At 40.2% G+C, this 20,916-nt stretch overlaps 1 protein-coding gene across 1 annotated transcript in view; it reads left to right on the forward strand.

The window, feature by feature from the left end:
- Window positions 1-24: 24 nt before the first annotated feature.
- RAB2A (RAB2A, member RAS oncogene family) overlaps window positions 25-20,916 on the forward strand; it is a 40,127-nt gene continuing 19,235 nt past the window's right edge. Inside the window, exons 1-3 of the mRNA XM_026692319.2 lie at window positions 25-506; window positions 16,995-17,066; window positions 19,731-19,798. Coding sequence (XP_026548104.1) covers window positions 461-506; window positions 16,995-17,066; window positions 19,731-19,798 — 186 coding nt within the window. The 5' untranslated portion in view covers window positions 25-460. The remainder of the gene's footprint in view (window positions 507-16,994; window positions 17,067-19,730; window positions 19,799-20,916) is intronic.

Here is a 20,916-nt window from a genome sequence, read left to right on the forward strand (position 1 = left end):
GGGGAGGCTGCGGAGGGTTCGAACACTTCCGGGTCGGCGAAGAGCGCTCCGTGACGTTGCCGAACCGTGTAGGAGCCTTGCTGCCTGTTATTGTTCCTGCCCCCCTCCCTCCTCCTCGGTCGCTCCCATCTCGCGCCTCGGGACGTTTACGAGCCTCTTCGGAGACGCGGCGAAAAAGAAGCGGAAAGGAAAGGGGGCGTGCGCGCCGGCACAGCCGAAGGGCCGACGTGAGAGATTGCTGGTTCACCGATTCGGAAAGGGAAAAAGTCGGGGGGTTGCTGGAAGTCGTGCGGCGCGCGCGCGGGGGGGGGCAAGGAAAGCAACGGCTTCAAATTTTACGTAGCGCGAGCTCTGACATAGAAGGGCGGAGGGGGCGTCACGTCACGCCGCGCCACGGCACAGAAGAGCGACAGTTCGACCGGAGAAGGCAGGAGGGTGAAGCGGCGGGGATCGGAAAGACATGGCCTACGCGTATCTCTTCAAGTATATCATAATCGGGGACACAGGTGAGAAGGCAAAAGAGGGGGAGGGAAAGAGGCGCTGCGGAATGGGGAAGCCCGGCCTGAGGGCCAAGCCACCTGCGCAACGCCCGCCTCAGCCGCTCCATTTCCGCAGTGTTGGCTGCGCCGACGTGGTAGTGACTGCTCAAGAGGGGGAGGTGCTCGACTTAGGGACCGCCCGCAGCTTGACGCCGGCCTAGTAAGGCCTACACCGGCGCCCGTCGCTGAGCCGTGGTTCCCGTCAAGCCTTTGGGTGTAACTACCTCCTCTTCCCCCCAGACTACCCGAGTTTCGTTGGGAGTGGCAACGCCGTTACCAACCTAGTAGTGAAGCACAAGAAGAGCGGTTGGGATGGGTTAATGGTATTGTTTTTGAGGCCCGAATGAGCGCTGTTAGGGGAATGCTTCGGTGAGGTAAAAAAAAAAAAATGGTGACGGAGCGCGACAACGCCCCGATAGTTTCCCATACTAGACCTCAAACTTGCCACGCTTGTCTTAAATCTCCCATTACATACAGTGAGGCTGAACACTTTTCTTTCGGAATTTTAGTTGAAGGTGCTTCAACGAAAGTGTCATTCCTTGGAGATTGGCGAGTTAATGGACAAACACACAGGTTTAGAGTAGAGTTGCCCCGGTTGACATTCGTCTCTTGTTTGTCATCATTTCCTCGTCAAGTAAATTGTCACCTGACCTGTTTATACAGATATAGATAGCAATGTGGTAATTAAATCTTCTGGATTCCATGTATTTGCTTTTCCTACGAGGCAGTGGTTGCTTATTAAAGTGGCTGTACTTGAAAGTGTGTGTATCCACAAACAAGGCGTTACTCATTTTGTTAATATCAGAAAGAAATATAATAAAGTCTGACGTTATCAAGTCTGTACAAAACTAATGCCAAATAGTTCCTGCAAACTAAAAAAAATACCATGTGAAGGGGATAGCTAAAATATTGGCAGATCTGTATTCTAAGTTCTTGTATTTTCTTGTTGAAATGTAATTTTTTGTAGTGATTTATGGAATTAGCCAACTTTCCCCAAGCAGACCAGAGAGGTCCAAAGTATAAGGAACATTGTATCTGGTAGAAAGCTGATTTTTAGGCCTGGTTCATGCATAATGAAGTATAATGTAAATTGCTTTTGAGTAGAAAGGATGTCCAAATATAATCATGTTGCTTATATATAGCAGCTATAGTTATTCATGAAATACGTATTAAACTAAATTTGGCAACTTAAATGGTCCTGTTATGTAATCCTGCCTTCACTAGTATTTGAGGAGCAGTGGTGATTTTGATGCTTATTTTTCATTCTGAGATTACTAAAATGAATGTTTGGTTTATACAAAGCATTTTCCATACTGTTCAGTTTAGAAAACCTCTCAGATTGGTTTATAAAAATTGATAAACCCAGGGGCTCCCTTGTCAACAATAAGTTGTAGCAAAATAAAGATTGGGGGAAAGGAAACAAAAAGCAAATATGCACATATTTACATAGCTACAAACTTTGATTTGGAAGAAATCCTTTGGATCTCATCTGAACACACCTCTTTTCATTAAACAGCTGTTTCATTAACAATTCCATTAACTGTAATAAGTCAGCTCTTTCATGGAACAGCACACATGCACACACATACTGTTGAGGCTCAAACAATAGTCAAGCTTACTTAATACTAGAGCAGTGCTGTGCAGATCTTTATAGTTTTTGAAGAATGCACAGAATATTTTTTATTTACAAACTTGAAATGATCTAAAACAGAAAAAAAGCTATTGGTATTATATATGATAATTTTATGTGAGGTTCTTTTTTCTGGAATAGTAGGCAATTGACATTTGGGAGTATGGTTGGACTATATTTGACGGGATAATTCATGTATTTCTTAAATAGTGGTACAAAAATAACACAAAATATTAATTTATAAGTATTTCTCTTTTATTAATTGCTCATTCAGCGATCATTCAAAGTTACGATGGTACTGAAAAAACATTTGCATGATCACAATTCAGATGCTTGGCAACCAGTGCGCATTTACAAGAATTGCAGCTTTGTGTGGTCACATGTTTGCCATTTGCGATCTTCACAGCCAGCTTTCAACAAGTAAAATCAGTGGGAAAGATAGCAGGAAGTTGCAAATTGCATTTACATGATGTTGAACTTAGCAGCTACAAGTGACCTGTAGGGCACATCCGTGTGATTTTTACTTTATAACCATGTAGCATAGTGATGGAATTGCTGGTCTCATTTGTGGTTGGTAAGTGAGAACTACCTGTACTTTTACTACTACATCTTACAAGAAAGGACATACTTTAGAAAGCAAAGTGGGATAGCTGTTAAGATATTAAAGACTGCAGAAATCCAGATTCAAATCCATATTTAACCAGGCATGATATTCTTCCGATTAAAATTGGAATTCCGATTTTTTTGGGAATCGCCCCCTCCTTTCCCCCACCCCTTCTTCTCCTCCTTCCCCTCCCCTCGGAGGCCCGAGTCAGGAGTTGCTGGCGCGGCTCGCGGCTCAATCTGCGTTGCCTCAGGAAGGAAAGGCAAAAAGGAAGAGCCGCGGCGGCGCTTTGCAACGGCAGCAGCGGCTCCTGGTTTTGCCTTTCCTTCCCGAGGCAACGCAGGACTGGAGCCGCGTGGGCTGCGCCGGCGGTAGCAACTCCTGACAGCCCCAGCTGGATACCTGAGCGGAGCCCGGGCGGTGCGAGCGGAGGCCGCTGAGCGGCAGGAAAAGGGAGCTGGGCCAGCCACAGACCAGCCTCCGTGCAACACGCCGCCACCCGGCCCCGGCGAGGGAAAGCAGTGGGCGCTCCCAGTGGGCGCACGGCGGGGGGTCTCTTTTGGCCGGCTCCAATTTTTTTTTCAGAGCGGAATATCATGCCTGTTAACTCAGCAGATGAACTTGGGAAACTCTTTTAAACCAATCAGCACAAAAACTCAAAAAATATGAAGGATTTTTCACAATTCTAGTAACCTGCTCCAATAAATACTGTACAATAGACAAAAAATGCTAAATAAAAGCAACAGCTATCCAAAACATTCAACCCTCCTTAACAGTATAATGAAATAATGTTTTAACAGTTTTATGAAATATTAGGAGATGAGCTTCTTGAACTTTGGAGGTGAAGAATTTCAAAATACATTCTTGAATAGAATTATTTATTGGCCAAGTATGCCTGGATGCATGGGGAATCTGCCTGATCCATGTCCCCCTTGCTTTTTGTAAAGTGAGGACTCTAGTAGTTATTATACTTACTGAATAGGCAGATTCAAATTTCACAAGGTGGTACTTGATGTAACAATATAGTGCCTTATAAGTCATCACCAGCATTTTGAATTTGGTCCAGAAGCTTGCTAGAAACCAGTACCCTGACTTCTGTGGTGACGGCTATGTCTTCCTATTCCATACATTTCTTTATGATCTTTCTCATGTTATGAAGTCATGTTAGGTTAAAATATTATGACATTCATATTATAATGTCAGATGTATTTATTCTCTTTGTATACTACCATTACAAATCTGAGAGATTTCGCATTCTTCACACCCATTTTTAGTATATGTGTTTGCATAGATTTCTTTGTGTGTGATCTGTATGCTAACAGCATTCATTTCAAGTATTAATCTGGAGAAGCAAAGCAAGTTACCGCAAGGGAAATCTGTTTTCTGAGATGCCATTAATTTCTTCCAACTATGAACAGATCTATAATTGAATTATCTTACAGTCTCTTATATAGTGTGCCTCATATTGATTAGTTAGTATATTCAAATATTCTTTTTATTGTAATTCTGTTTCAGTGGTTAACTCATCTAAAATCATAATTAAAATATACAAAGACTGAAAATGGCAAATCAGTAATTGAAGGGTGGGAAGAGGGAACAATCAAAAGCTTTAAGTAATTTTGAAAAGTATAAATCAAGAAAGGGGGAAAACTCCTTTTTTTTAAAGGTGTTGCAGCACCCACCATATAGAACACTATCCCTATAAGATTCAGATGGCTGCAACCCTGTTGCCATTTTAACAAGGATTTAAAATTTGGCTTTGGCCTGAGATGTTAGATAAGCTCTACTGCATGGTGCATGCTATGATATATTATTTTAATATTATGATTGTGGCTTTAATTTGGATATGGTGATATTTGGATTTGGATTTTTATTGCGGTTTTATTTGGCAGGGGCTGTAGGGGCAGTTAACAGAGGGCACGCAGGGGTACAGGCTAGTTGGCTGAGCCACCAAAGTGTAGGGGATACCAAAGGGGCAGAGATACAGGGAGATAAGCAGGGCTTGGGGAGAGGGAGGGGTGTTGAACTGCTCCTGTGATTGCCAAGTATGATCATGTGACAGTGGGGCACTGCAGGAATGGTAACTTTAGGAACTAGACATAACTACCATTTCTTCAACAACATCTTAACTTCATATGGTCACTGAACAAATAGTAACTTGAGGTCTACTTGTATAATTTGTCAATGTACATTTCTGCTTGTTCTCACTGGCTTAGAAAACATCCCTGGTTCATTTGAAACTCACTTTTAGAATACTTCCAGATGGCAATAAGCAACAGTCATCTTCATAGATTTTATTTTTTAGTTACTTTATCTGCTGTCTCAATCTTAGTGCATATAGGCAATTTACAAATATAGCCATGAAAGTCAGCTGAGTGACCTTGGGCCTTCATTCTGTCTCAGTCCAACTCATCTAACAGGGTCATTGTGGGGAAAATAGGAAGGAAGCTGTGTTGAATATGTTCACTGTCTTGAGTTATTTATAAAAATAACAAAGGCAAATTTCAAATAAATAAAATATTAGAACACTAGAAATTCTGTAACTTTTTTTTAATGTATGGGAATGTATATGTGTTTTATAGTTGTACCATTTGATAGGAAGGAAGCAAAGGAAAGGAACTATAAGGCATGTTGATTAGAAACCATATTTAGTGAGTTATTAACTGGGTTTTCCTATCATTAAGTCATCCAAATTGCTTGGGTTCATGTAACTTACTAACTAAAATTGAACATCAAACACTATAGCTTATAAGGCAGACAATTGCTTTACTGTGCATCCACATTTTTTCAAGTAACAGTTCTTTAAACATAAATAAAAATATAAATGAACTTGGAATTTTCTGAGTTCTACCTTCATAGAAACTTGCAAGCTCTAATTTCAAGCTTCAGTATTCCAGGGGTGGGGGGTTGGGAAGAGGAAGATAAAGATGAAAGCATTCCAATAGTTTGTACTACTTGAAAAATACTAATAATAGCATGGAACTATTCAATCCTGTTAATAGATGAGATTTGGATTAAACAACCTACAGAATAGTGTTGAACCTTGTGTCTTTATTGAACACACTGACATAACATTCCCTAATTTTGTTGGGGTAAAAATATGTGTAGTTTTTCATTTAGTAAATTTTGGAATCTATGATTTAGCATCCATGATTTCAACCAAACGTTTCCTGTCCATGTTGATTGTTTCGGCAAATGGCACATCATTCCTAATAGAACTACTTCAACTTATTATTTTTGGACTATTTTTGGATTTCTGTTGAGTTACGGTCAAGGGTTTGACTTGGCCACTTCCAAATGTGAATTCTTTTCTGCTTTAGCCATTCTGTTGTAGTTTTACTTGTGTTTAAGATCATTGTAGTAGTGCACGACTCATATGCTTAAACTTTAGTTCACAGATAGATATGCTGACACTGTCTTGTAAAATTTGCTAACAGAATCTAAAATCAATTGCTCTCAGAATGGTAGCAAGCTATCCAGGCCCACTCCATCTCCCATCTTACTCATATTTTGATGAAATCCTTTTGTTGCAATGCAGTCTTTCTGGGATTTTTTTTCAATCAATCCTCATTAATGTTAGAAAGTTCCAGTCTTGTGTCATCCACCACAGAAAATAGTTTAAATAATCTTTTAAATCGGGTGTCAACTCTCAAAATGATTCTAGCTGAACCCATATTTTCTTGCTCTGTTTCTTAGTTGCAATACTTATGGGGGGCGGAAGGACTTATGGAATGTAGAATGTTTTCCTCCAATGTGCCAGACATAATGATAAGGCAGAGAACCAAGGCCAAATCAGCATGCCTTAGCAACCGCAGGGGGGAATGTGGAGAAGTTCATAACCTGCTTGGTTGGCTAATGTGATCTGTGACACAAGAGGGGTGGACAGTATCTATTTTTTATTCTTTTAATTATACCAAATATGCGGGAATTATTCAGTGTTGGCTTCACCTCTGTGTCGATATGATGTACCTAATAAACAGGATTTTTGAAGAAGCCAAGGCTTCAGAGTCTTGAATTGGCTGGGAACATTATTCGGAACCATGACATCAGGAGTGCCAAACTCGATCCCATCATGGGCTGTATCAGGATTTTGTTTGCCCTTCGGGGGCCAGGGTGGGCATGGCCTGGTCATCACGATCTGCGGGGCAGGGTGGGCCAGTCTGGCATAGGCCAGACCCTTGCCATCTCTGGGACAGCCCCACAAGACAACTCTGGGCATATTGTGGGCCACATTTGGCCCACAGGCCATGTGTTTGACACCCCATTCTAAACAATTCAGGTGAATTTTAACAAACTTGAAAAAGAGGGCAGCATATTTTTTAGAGAGCAGTGGTTTTAATACACTCTCCCATATGCACTATTCTTGTTCAGTGGTGGCATTAGACAGAGCGAGAGTAACCTTCAACTCCTTTATTGCTACTTGAGGTCTTTTACCACTTCCAAGGTATTGTATGACTTGCTCTTGGGGAAAATTTAATTGGACAATCACTCTTGGGAAGAGTAGTGATAATATTGCATTTTCTCTACTTGTATGCATTCTATCTTGATCATGGGTTGTTAGAAACCTGCTTTGTGATGGTTTTGCAGCCCCTTTCCATCTTCATGAAATAGACAGTCCTTTTTCTGAAGTTCACAGATTGTTTTTTATCAGGGCATGATTCACTTCCAGAAATTTCTGTCATGAAGAGTGGTCTACAATGATGATGTTTTTATAGAGAAAGACCCATCATTTACATCCGATTGTCATTTCATTTATTGGAACATCTATGTTATTCTGTAAGAGTGCTGATTTCCCATGACTTTATAAACTTATTCTAACAAGTACAGTAAATGTCGACTCTGTGTCCGCTAAAAAGCATTATGTCATTGTTTTGTAACTTGTTTGCCTAATAAGAATTTTCTTATCTGTTAAAAGGACTAAGGTATTAAGCTCTGATCAGAGTATCATAGTATAAAAGAGAGTGGAGCAGGACAGAACAGAATACTTTATTTGACCAAGTGTAATTAACACACAAAGAATTTGTCTCTGGTGCAGAAGTTCTAAATGCAGTGTTTGCTCTCTTTCACAAATAAATCTTGATTCAAATTTTGGAATTGATTTAGTTGCTCATGTTCCTTTTCCCCGTAGTAATGTACCTTAGAAAGGTTGTGTTAGCATGTGCTATTAGTAGCCACACTGCTCTAGCCTCTGATGCTACTATGTTCCAAGATAAATCTTCTTTAAGAAAGGCTTACTTAATAGCAGATATTGCATGGGTTAGATTCAAATGTTGTGCAAAGTCAGAGCTTGTTTAATATGCATATGCTATATATTCTGGTTTACACAGTATCAAGTCCCAAAACAGGTTTGGCTAATTTTTTCCTTAGCAAGGGCAATATTCATTTGAAGATATTTGTTTAGAGTTACATGTCAGATGAGGGCAGTGTGGATGCAATAATGTAATAGGGCCATTGTTCACTTTCTGATACCTTTTTTCTCTTATCTTTTTTGGTGGAAGGATTACCACGTAATCATTTGCAGACAAGGAACAAGGTTAGAAAAGAGTGAACACTCTCGATTAAAATTATTATAAAATTCTGCATAGGAAGGTGGCAAACCTCTTTCTTCAAGTGATCTTTCATTTGTTTTTCCTGTTGAGGTGCAAGGAACAGGAAGGGAGTTCTTAAAATGAAAAACTAGATATAGAGATGATGTCAGAATTGTAGAAGGAATCTTTAGGCAGAAATAAACTAAGAGAAAAATGTTTGACAGAAGCTTTGAAAACCAGTAGCCTTGAATTAAGCCTCAAATAGAGAGTGAGACAAAATTATATTCAGAAAAATCTTAGATATTAGAATGTGATTGCACATGGTGATGGGGGAATCCTAAAGCATGAAAGAGTACTTTGTACTAGGGACATCAATAAATAGTGACACCCTCAAGTCTCCAGTGTTTGTAATCAGTATGCACAATATGGGTATGAAGCAAAAAAGAAAACTAGAAATATTAAAACAAATATGACCTGAGATCAGAGAAATCTGGTGGGATATAATTAAAGCTTAAATTATGTTTATTCAGGAGACAGACACAATAAAACAATGGTGGAGTGATTTTGTAGATAAATAAGGCATGAGTCCAAAAATATGACTTAAAATATGGAACTTTTGTTGAAAGCTTCTGGATAAAATTAAAAATTCTAAAAAACAAAGTCATATCCACATGGGAATTTATTATAAGGCATTGAGTACTAAATTTAAAGGATTTAGATTTTTAAATTGAGTTCCAAATTTTCAAAGAGGCATACTATAGTGATAATATCTGCTGAAAAATTAATAGAACTAGTAATGGGAGGCCCAGCAAATTTCTGATTTCTCTTCCTGACAATTTCATTTCTCAGAATTACAAGAAGAAACAAGGGTTTCAGCTATCCTGGATCTAATCCTGACCAACAGAGAGGAATTAGTCAATGGACTGGAGGTGTGTGGTATTCATGGGAAAGCAATCATGTCATATTGGAGTTCAAGATAACTAATGAAAAGCTGAGCAAAGTCAGTCATAAACCTTGGCCTTCAAGAAAGAAGATTTTAATGAACTCAGGCAAAAGGTGGGCATCATGCCATGGCTTGAAATCTTAAAGATAAACAAGTCAAAAACAGTGGGAAATCTTCCAAAACAAGATACTGAAGGAATAGGCACAAATAGTTTCTAAAACAGTTTAAAATGGGACAAATTTTAGCAGGCCTTCATGGATGAATAGCAATACCTATTGGCTGAAGCAGAAAAAGAAATATATAGAAAATGGAAGAGGAGGGTAGTAAGGCGGAGTAAAAGTATTATCTGAAATCTGAATACATAGAATAAAAAAGTTAAGCTCAGACTAAGATCAGGCTGCTGAGAAATTCCAATAATAATAGTATGTCTTACATTTTAGAACAATTGGAATCTGTTGGTCTGTTGTATCAGAAAAGCAGGGACATCATAAGGATGAGGGTAAAGAGAAGGTGGGACTATTTAATATGTTCCTTCTGAGATGTCTCAGATGACAAAAAGGAACTTTCCTAATATAAGGATAGAGAAAAAAAACTCAGGATTTGTCAGGTTATAGTAAAAGTCTATCTTGCTATTTTAAATGAATTTAGATCTCTGGTGAGGCAAATTACATTCCAGGTTATTAAAGTTTGGCAAGAGTGTGGCATACAAGTTTGATAATTACATAAATAGAGGCTGAAGTAATTTCAGAACCACAGACCAGTTAGTTTAAGATTTGTTCTAGAAAGGGAATTAAAATGCATTGTCCAGCAGCATGACTTGAAGTACTAAGAGAAAATGCTACCATTATCAAGAGGCAGCATGATAGCCTCCAGAATAGCCTTATCTATTTTTATGATGGAGTTTGTTAACCAAGAGAATGCTGTGTGTTAAGCCATTTAACAAGTCTTTCATAATAATCTTTCAGTGTAACAAGGCTACAGCAGGGTTTCCCAAACTGTGAGATATACCTCCTTGGGAAGACACAGACAGTGTCCAGGGGAAGTATGAGGAACCTTTTATTCTCCATAGTGCTGTTGTCCAGGCAAGGGGTAACTCCTCCAAGCTTGACGGACTGAGTCTGTCAAAGCTGTTAAGACCTGCCTCTGTTGCTAGGAAACCCAGCTTCTACTCAGTCCATCTCTTGGACTAGACGTGTCTGGCTTCAGCTCTCGCAGCTTTTCAAACATAATGTTTTAATAGGACTTTGTTTTTTTCTCAAATTCGGCAGGCAGGCTCCATAAACATCAGGTAGAGCCATCGCTGAAATGGGTATGACGGGCTCCGGCCCCATTCCGCCCTCAGCGCCACACAGGGCCTTTCCTCAAGCGCGTGGATAGCCACAAGGCTAGCGCCTGGCAATAAGGCATAGGAACCATGCCTCGTCGCAGGACTGGCTGGAGTGGCCGCGAGCCCAGGCAGCCAAGGCCGCCGACTCGTAGCAGTACTGGCCGGCAGTGCAATCCTCCCTACCCGCATAGGAGAATCAAGAGCCATTGAGCAACGGTGAGTGAGGATGGGCGGCGGGCCTCTATTTCAACATGGAGAAGGCCCAGTTGAAAGGCGCCTTTTTTTTCCCTGGACTTGGGCCTAGCAAACAGGCCTACTGGGTAAACCAGGGCAGGCTCTTCAGTGAATTAACTGAATATAGATATTTTTTTAAAAAAGAAGAGGAATTACATATGGAAGAGGATAGGTCCAGTGACAGTAAGGCCCAGACTAGCCCTGAAAGAAGGAGCCATTCTAGGGTAGTCTCAACCTTCCAGTCAGCAGCCAGAGGAGCAGCAAAAAAATAAAAGGCCAAAGCTGTTGCCTCTAGGAAGCCATCCAGAGCAGAAGAAAGGAGGCATAGGGCCCTGGAGAAGCTCATCTCCAGGAGCCAGAAGGAGAAGGAGAGACAGAAACCAGTTTCTTTCATTTTAGAAGTTCAAGAAATTTCCCTCCAAAATGTCTCCCCTCAGTTTCCAACTTCTCAAGGAGAGAGACCTAGTTGCCAGAATCTGTCTCCAGATGGCACAAGGGGGCAGGCCATTCTGCCTACTTGAGAAGGGAGCAAATCTGCCTCTGGGCCCATAGCAACAGCAATGGCAGCTGGTGGTACTTGGCAACAATCTATCCCTAGAAAGAGGCCTGTTGCTGAGGCCTCATATACTTATACTGCTGCAGGCCTTCACACAGAAGAGGAAGATATTTCCCCTGCCATCAGACATCTTATCTCCCAAACCATCAGGCAGGAATTTGCATAAGGTTTTCAACACCTTCCATCTGATTACCATGAAGATGGCAGTTATCAGAAGTCAGTTTCAACCTACAAGGCCTAGAGGAACAACGTGCAAGTGGGTGATTGGAGCACAGTGGCTCCTCAGTTTCAGAAGAAGGTGAAATACGAGTTCAGGACCTTTCTGAGGATGAAACCAGGCTTAACTGCCTTCACAGGCCTTTTCCACCCCACATTATTCAAATCCCTGTTATTTAAGGCCAAGAATGCTGCCTGCATGGGGTCTTCTTCCAGCACAGAAGCAGTTCAGGAGACTTCTGCTCCACGTGACACTCTTTTTGAGTGTCCATCTATGCAGATGGACGTCATCCCCTCACCAAAGTTGTTCCTGGACGTCATATGTAAATAGTACGCCACTCCAACATTAGGTTCCTCCCTTAGTAACAACGACTGAAATTTTTACAGTGTAACATACAGTGGATATATCCATATCCACTTATATGGATTCAGCTCTTCAACTGCCTACTTATATGCACCTGTGGTTGCACTGGCCTCCTCCTCCACCATACCACCTGAGCCGGAGGAGGTGCTTAAGACTGAAGACAAAAAGACCGAACAGATTCTTCAGTGTTCGCATCAGATAGCTGCTTGGGCAGTGAAAGTGTCCACAGCAGCCTCATTCTTCACCAAGGCATCTTTAAGGTGGCTACATCAATTGCAGAAGAAGATTCCACCCAGGGACATCCGTGTCCATCGGGACATAAACAAATTGGTGGCAGCTGCTGAGTTTTCAGCAGATGCCACCCTGAATGCGGCTCGTTTTACTTTAAAGGTGTTGGCGTCCTCTGTAGTGGCCCGGTGCATGCTATGGCTTCAACATTGGCATGCAGACCCTAAAAGAAAGTAAAGTTGGCCACTGCCCCTTTCCAAGGGGACAGACTTTTTAGGGAGGCCTTGGAGCCACTGCTTGTTGAGACCAGAGATAAGAGGAAAGTACTCCCTTCTCTCTCTAGGCACAGTGAATTTCATCCAGCTCCATTCTTCAGATATCCATCATTTCGATCCAGCGACTCTGGCCACCAATTTCACTCTGCTCAAAAACCTTACGGGGCTCAACAGGACCAGCTGATGGGTTCTGTAGTGAACTCGGAGCCCGACAGGCTGAGACCAGTAGTCTGATTAAACGGGTCGGAGCAGACAACTTTTTCAAATAAACGGCCCTTTTGAGGTGGAGGGAATCATCCATACCGACGGTTTAAGTGACTGCGCAACATCTCTTCCCATTGGGGGCTGACTGACCCAATTTGCCGATCGATGGGAGGGGATCAACACAGACTCCTGGGTGCTACGGATAAGATCCGGACTTTCACTAGAGCTCCTATCCACACCCCTGAGATTTTTTGTGCTCAGGACAAGACAACAGGCCCTAATGGAAGCCGCCATATGCCACTTCGTGGAATGGAATGGAATTCTTTATTGGCAAAGTGTGATTGGACACACAAGGAATGTCTTGGTGCAAATACTCTCAGTATACATAAAAGAAAAGATAAATCCGTGTAATTGAGGTGGTTCCAGAGGGCCAGCGGGGATGGGGTTTTAGTCCCGTCTCTTTGTCATACCCAAGGCCTCGGGGGGGTGGGGGTGGAGAGCCATCTTGGATCTCAAACTCTCAACAGCTTTGTGGCATACAGGAAGTTCAAGATGCAGTCACTGCGTTCCATCCTTCAGAGTGTTCAGGAAGGGCGGCTTCCTCACCTCTATCGATTTGATGGAAGCCTACCTTCACGTCCCCATTTGGGCCCCTCACTGTCGGTTCCTCTGGTTTTATTACAAGGGTCAGCATTATCAATACAGAGCCCTTTTGATCTCTCATCAGCTTCGAGGGCCTTCACCAAGATTTTGGCAGTCCTGGCAGCCTTCCTTCGATCTCTCCCGGTGAGAGTGCAATGTTATTTGGATGACATATTAGTCCAGCTGTCATCAGAACCCCAGGCCAGGGAGGATCTGCAACTCACTATTCAGCTCCTGCAGGCCCACAGGTTCTCCATAAACATAAAAAAGCCAGTTTGTCCCATCCAATCAGCTGTTGCGTCTGGGGGAAGTAATAGACGCCCTTTCTTGCAGAGTTTTCCTTTCCCAGGACCACCTGATGAGCCTACAGGCGATGGCAAAACAGACAAGGAAGGAGAGAACGGTGACCTTGGCCCTCTTGTCAAGGCTCCTGGGGAAGATGGTGTTGTGTCTCGACATAGTTCCCTAGGCTTGGTTCCATTCCAGGGCTCTGCAGTGGTTCCTCCTACCATATCAGAAGGCAGACAGGAGCCATTCCTTAGTCAGGGGCACACTGTTTCCACCCCCCAGGTGATCAGGTCTCTGATTTGGTGATTATCCCCGGCAATCAGCAGGGGGTACTCACCTTCTTTTGAAAATGGCTCAAGGTCAGTGGACTCACACAGACAGAGGTTGGAACATCAACTGGCTAGGTCAGTGTTCCTGGCACTCAGACAATTCCAGAACGGTGTGGAAGGGGCTCATGTCCTTATTCTCATGGACAACATTGCAGCCAAAACCCACATGAGAGAGGCCAAGAGCTTAGGCCTCTGGGCAAAACTGCATCTGCTGTCCATAAAGGCAGATCAGATCTTGGGAGTGGACAATGTTCAAGCTGACTGGTTGAGCAGGACAAAGATGGACCACTCGAAATGGCCGCTCCATTTATTTCAGAAGATAGTGGACCAGTTCAGACTGCCAGTCAGAGACTTATTCGCCACTCCGGAAAATGCTCAACTGCCAAGGTTCTACTCTTGGTTCCTCGCCCCAAAGGCAGAAGGAATCAACGCCCTTGGGTGCTGGTGGCCTCGGGGCCTGTTGTATGCCTTCCCGCCCCTGCCACTTATTCACCAAGGTGTTAGGGAAATTGTTGGAGGAATGGGCTAAGGTGTTGTTCGTAGCTCCTCATTGGCTGAGGAGGTCCTGGTTTGCAGATCTTGTGGAGTTGTCGGTAGCCCAGCCCCGGATGATTCCTCCAGGATCTCCCTCTCCCCCTCTCTTCTGGTCCACCCGGGACCCCCAGTGGCCACAGTTGACCGTATAGAGATTGAGTGGAGATCCTTGAGGGAAGTCGCATCTCTCCTTCAGGGTCATGCAAACTATTCAAATCTCCAGACGACCTTCCGCGAACTGCATCTACAATGCCTCCTGGACTAATAATTAGTCGCAATCTAGGACTGAAAAAAAACAATTGCTTCTTTTTTGGTAATGGCTATTTTGATATTAGCCTATTTGAAGCCTGTTTCACTCGACACACTATCAAATTGACTTCAGTCATGTACATGCCCATATCACTTGGTTTAGAATTGTCATTTAGCATATATAGCAGAAGGATAGAGATATCTAAGACATTATAAAAGTTACAAGAGTCTTAACTACAAAGACTATACAAAAGTTTCTAATAAAAAGGGGGAACTTCTCAAACTTTTGAATGAAAGAATCATAGTAATTATGCAAAGTAGGTAATTCTGTTCTCAACATACAGTTTGTCTAAGTGTATTTATTTGGAAAATAAATGATTTAATGTGGGCCAGATCAACAACTCTCTGCTCCTACTTTGACCCAAATCTGAAATCTAGAGAAATGAACTTTGTTGTTAAATAAGGAACCCATACATAGCATTATAAGTTTTTGCTTTTTAACAAGGAATAACATTTTTAAATAAAGTAGGTTCTTCTAAGCAATTGCTGCCTGCCCAGAAATTTTTTAAAGAAAAATATTTATTTGATGTGTATAATTCAGTATTATTTATAAAAACTTGGGCTCAAGACTGGTTAACAGATGTAAAAGTTTAGGGTTTTTTTTTTTTTTTTTTTTTGCAAGGAGGGTCTTTAAAAATTGGAAACAGCGGTTCTGTTTGATTTATTTTTTGATTATTTGGCTTCATCACTCAAAAAATGGATAATAATCTTACTAGATACAGAGGGGGTAACTGGAGTTTCTAAATAGTTCTTTTTTTAAAAATCTGCTAAATCCAAAGAAAAGTAAATGAAGAATACATTTTTCATCCTTAGCAGTAAATAGAAAGTACACTTAGTAGTCCTGCTGCTAAGCCCCTCCCCTCTCCTCCCCCATCCCACCCCAAAGGGACACCACAGGACTTGGGCTTGCTCCCATGCCTCACGAACATGCTCCAATTCCCTGCAAAAATGGTGGCTGCTTTCAGAGCTTTCTGCCCCAATCAGCTGGCCATTGGGAAACCACAAGGCTCCTCTAGCCCTTGCTAGGCTTTGGAAAACCAGAACCTACATCCTAAGGCAGTAGCTTCAGAATAAGCTTTCCAAAATCTTTCCTTTGCTTTAAATCCCTTCCATCCCCGCAAAATTGACATTTCTTAAAGAAAACAAAAACATAAAGAAAACAAAAAAAGCTGGGAGAGGTAAACTTGTTCATCTTTTTCTTCCCCAATATCCTTAAGTGTTGAAATTCCCCACCTCTGTCCTCCAATCTCTATCCACTTTAACAATTTAATTTACTAAACTTACTGCATGCCTGGAAAGAGGGTGACAAAATCTATAAATTACTTTCTTGACTCCAGGCTGAAGAGTAGAGGAAAGGAATGAAGCAAGCAAAGAAATTTTTTTTGCAACTTTTTTCCTTGAGGAGCCAGCTAGAACTCTCCTAAAAGCTTTTGCTGTTTGTCTAACTGCCTTTAGAACCTAGCTAGGACTCTAAAGCCAAGTCTAGCTGGGTCCTAAAGGCAGTCATACAAACATCAAAAATCTTTCCAAGTACCTACTTCTACCCAATTTGCTGCATATGTTCTGCTCTAGCTGGCTAAATTTTTTCCTCAGCTTCTCTCAACAAACAGCTGCAGAAATATTTTCTTTACTTGCTTCATTCCTTTCCTTTACTCTTCAGCCTGGCAGTTGCTTTTGGGCACAGCCATGCGGTGTAGGGACACTGGGGCAATAGAGCAAGTGCTTTCATTCCTAATGTGACAAAGTTTCTAGATGGAGGTCTATGGTAAAAAGTAAGTGAGTGATTGGGAATGGAGCTAGGGAGGCCTGAAGCAGGTGGGCTTATGTCTGCATTAGGCCTTCCAGGATCTCCCCCATCCCTGAGGCACCGCGTGCTCATTTTAATGACCTGCACATTCATTTAACAACTGCACAAGGGAGAGCAGGGATGGTTGGTTATAATGTGAGGCAGTTCATTTAATATTTGTTCTGACTTCCAACTGTAATAGACAGGCTCCATTGTGGTCATAATTTGAGGACTACTTGTATATATGTGGATTCTAACTGTCACAGTGTCATGGGAATAATGAATTCTAAGTCCCTTTTTTGTTATGTGTGCACATTAAAATAATTTGCTGAGATTAGGATTTAGCAATAGCCTTTTTAAACTTCAGAAACAGATGTTTTAATGAGTGTGTACCTTTAAATGCTTCCATCTCTGAAAATGTTGTATAACTGCAGATTCTTGAAATTCCTGTTTTTCAGGTGTTGGAAAATCATGTTTATTATTGCAGTTTACAGACAAAAGGTTTCAACCAGTTCATGACCTTACTATAGGTAAGTCCCTAGTAGGTAAATGATGAAAGATGAAACATTTGTACATAAATGGTTCCTAATCCATTTGATATGTAATTTAGGTATATATTGAACAATTATTATTTCCACAATTATAATTACTGTTTTTCATAGTTGTATGAAAAATCTCGGGAATTTTAGCTTATTGCGGGCAAACTCTTGATTCATGTGATTCATCTGCTTTGGATGATTATTGGGAAGGATGTGCTTAGCAAACTGGAAATGCTAGCTTATCATTTCTTTTGAGAACCAAAACAATGGTATGTGAGGAAATAACAAGCCAGGATAATCTTTCCAAGTGATGGTAAATCTGGGAAACTCATGTTTATTCTTAACTAAAATGATCAGAAAAATGGGAAGATTAAAATTGAATATGTTGCTAGTCCTTGATTTACAGCACTCATTTAGTGATCATTCAAAGTTAGACCAGCATTGAAAAAAGTGATTTATGACCATTTTCCACAGCTATGACCTTTGCAACATCCTCATGATCATGTGATCAAAATTCAGTTGCTTAGCATCTGGTTCATATTTATGACAGTTGCTGTGTCCCAAAGTCATGTGATCACCTTTGGCGACCTTCTGATAAGCAAAGTCAATGGAAAAGCCAGATTTACTTAACAATCAGGTTACTAACTAATGAACTGCAATGATTCATTTAACAACAGTGGCAAGAAAGGTTGTAAAATCGGGCAAAACTCACTTAAGAAATATCTCACTTAACAACATAAATTTTGGGCTCAAAATTTCTAGGACTAAGTCTAGGACTAACTGTAATCACTCATTCAGAGTCCTTTCTCCAACATACACACACACACACATATATATATATAAACACACAAACATATATAACAGTTAAGCTTGTAAACAGTGAAAACTAAAAAGTCTTATTAAAATATGGATGATTTGGGGGAGAGTTAACCATATTCTTCCTAGTGACAACCCTATATTGAAAATATTACAAAGTTATTCCTAAAACACTGTCAAGGAAGTCCCCTAAAATTTCCTCAAAACCAATCCTACCTTCCTGTCATACGATTGGTTCTATGATAAAATACAGAACCCTTCAAAAATTATTTATTTTTGACTCTGACCATCAGGTTTCTTACCTCTGGTTTTAGGAATATAAACAGAATATAAACCTCTTTTTAGAGACCTTTCCAGAAACATAAATTCTGTGTTCTTGTGATAAACAAGCATTTATGAGTGTGGTGATGGTGGGTTTTATGCAGTCATGTTAATGGAAAGGAGCACACAATACTAGCATGCTGCTTATTTTTTGATAAAATTACTGGATTGTACTATATAGTAATTCAATTTAAATTATGTAGAATGCATCCAGTTTCTAAAATGTTTTCCAAAAATAAAAGCCCAGTTTAAAATTGTATGAATTATGTTTCTCTCAATGTGTAAATATAGTTCAATTACCATATATATATATATATATATATATATATATATATATATATATATATATATATATATATATATATATATATATATATATATATCTTGTGTACTTAATAGCAATTAGCTTCCAGGAAATAACTTTAAAAGAAAAAAGAGGCATATTATAGTATACCATTTCTTAAAGTATGATTTTTTAAAAATCTATTTTCTGTTTGACTATTTTAACAGAGAAAATTATACTTTGGGATGATTCTTATTTTTCCTACCACAGTTCAAATGCAGCAGTTTTTTATTTTTGTTTTTGTTTTGTTTTTATTTCTTCATGGCTGTGATTAAATGTTTTCCTGTAGTCCTTAAACTGGCAGAAATATATGCAAACGTTGATTGTATTGTCACAATGACTGAGTCCTGTACTGTCTCATTGTTGCTCACAATTAGTGAACTCTCCTGGCTGCATTTTGCCTCTCAGAAGAGGAATGAAATGTGGCACCTACCCATGGAAATATAAATATAATAGGAACTATGACCATGCATAAGATTTAACAAGAGTTTCAGAATGACCCAGGGAGGCATTATGCAGAGAGATCATTATCTGGAAGCCAGGTACCCTTTCCGTCCTGTAGTCCAATTCCAAAATGTCATGGTAGGCAATGCTCATCCTCTGGAGGGAGAGGGCATACATGCTACAATTTCAAGCTGTAACTTAGAACTAGACAATTCCCAATCCATGTTATCACTAAACATCATCAATGAGGTATCTCCATTCATTTGGATGTTAATCTAAATGCTAAAATAATATAAGTTGCCTCTGAAGTAGCTTGCAGAGATAAAGGCAAAGTCATAATTATATGTCCTTTAGAAATGATTAGTAAGGCATCTTCTTGCTATAGTAGTGGTTTTGAGTATGAGCATCTAAATGCTAGAAACTATGCTACAACGTCTGGCACAAATGGAAATTTAGTAAATCTATCAAATACCACACCCATGCCCAGTTTAGCGAAGTGGGGAAAAGTTGTGATACATTACACGACACAGTGACAATGGGAATTTGGCACCCCTGGTGTAAAGGAATGGAATACTGAAGCAACTGGAGAACAGTATTGCAATGTATTTGAAAGACTGATGTAGATCTTATTTCATTTCCTTCTTTTACAATTTTGTATATTTTTCTGATTGTTTTTATATAAATCAAAACTAAGAAGTGATGGGTTTCATTGATTTTGTTTCATTACTCAGGTGTAGAATTTGGTGCTCGAATGATAACCATTGACGGGAAACAGATAAAACTTCAGATATGGGATACAGTAAGTAAAATTCTTACTGCAAGAATTCAGATTGTCATTTTAAAAAAATAGAAGCTACCAAAAATAATAACACCCAGATCAGCAGAACTGTTCCTTCATCTTGCACTTGCTTAAGTTGGAAAGATTATGAATCAATAATTTCTACCAGGATAGAGGCTTCATTTTATACTTGGAGTGGTGGTGGTGATGATGATGATAATGACAATGATTGTGAAATTATTGTTAACTTGCTACTTCCAGACTTTGAAAAGAATAGGAAAATGATTGTTCAATATTTGTCTTGTCTACCTATGCTCTGAATTAGTATGTTTTATTTTAGGGACTGTAGTAAGTTAAACATGTTTACTGGAATGAAGAAGTTTTAAGCAGCTACATTATGGAATTATTTTATTCAATATAGTATTGCATCATTTGCTTCAGTGGAATTGGCAAAGAAGTCTTATCACTTTAAAACAATACTTTAAAAATTGTTTTGAATTTTGTTCCATTCTGATCTTTTTTAAAATAAATACATAATGGCCAACTCACAGTTTTTAGCTATAAAAGCTAAGAAAGAAACAGAAAAAGAAACAGAAAAAAGTATTTATGTGTTGCTTTCTGCACCTAATAACAAGAAACTGGAAATTTACAGGAGGACGTTGGGAAGAGCATGGAAGTCTTGTTGCTTCCTGTTTCCATCAAATAACTCTGCTTAGAATTGCTGGAAGGGAAAACAGGACCATTCCCCATCAGCTATTGAGCTTTGGGATTAGCAAGATGGGGATGTTGTGAAAGTGAACAAGAGTCACGATTTCCAACAACATTGGAAGACTATTTCCAATCAGAATCAAATTGTAGTTTTTGCAATATAACCTGGATGGGTATGAGAGATTCATGAAAAAAGATCAAGTAAGTAAAGATTACAGATTGTCCATAGTGAAAAACTACTAAATTGCCCCCCATCACATTTATTAATGTATCTTCTATATTAATATTAAAGGAATACTTCATGAATGAAGGCAAATATACATGTCCCAGGATAATGTTGCAGGATCCACTATGGGTCGGAAGCAGTAGAACGCAGCTTTTGATATCTGCAAGTGGGCATCAAATATTGCATATGAGGACAAATCATGCTT

The sequence above is a fragment of the Notechis scutatus genome, chromosome 3 (genome assembly GCF_049901735.1).
Source record: "Notechis scutatus isolate UNSWTSFEM ecotype Mainland chromosome 3, rNotScu1.2, whole genome shotgun sequence".
Classification (NCBI taxonomy): domain Eukaryota; kingdom Metazoa; phylum Chordata; class Lepidosauria; order Squamata; family Elapidae; genus Notechis; species Notechis scutatus.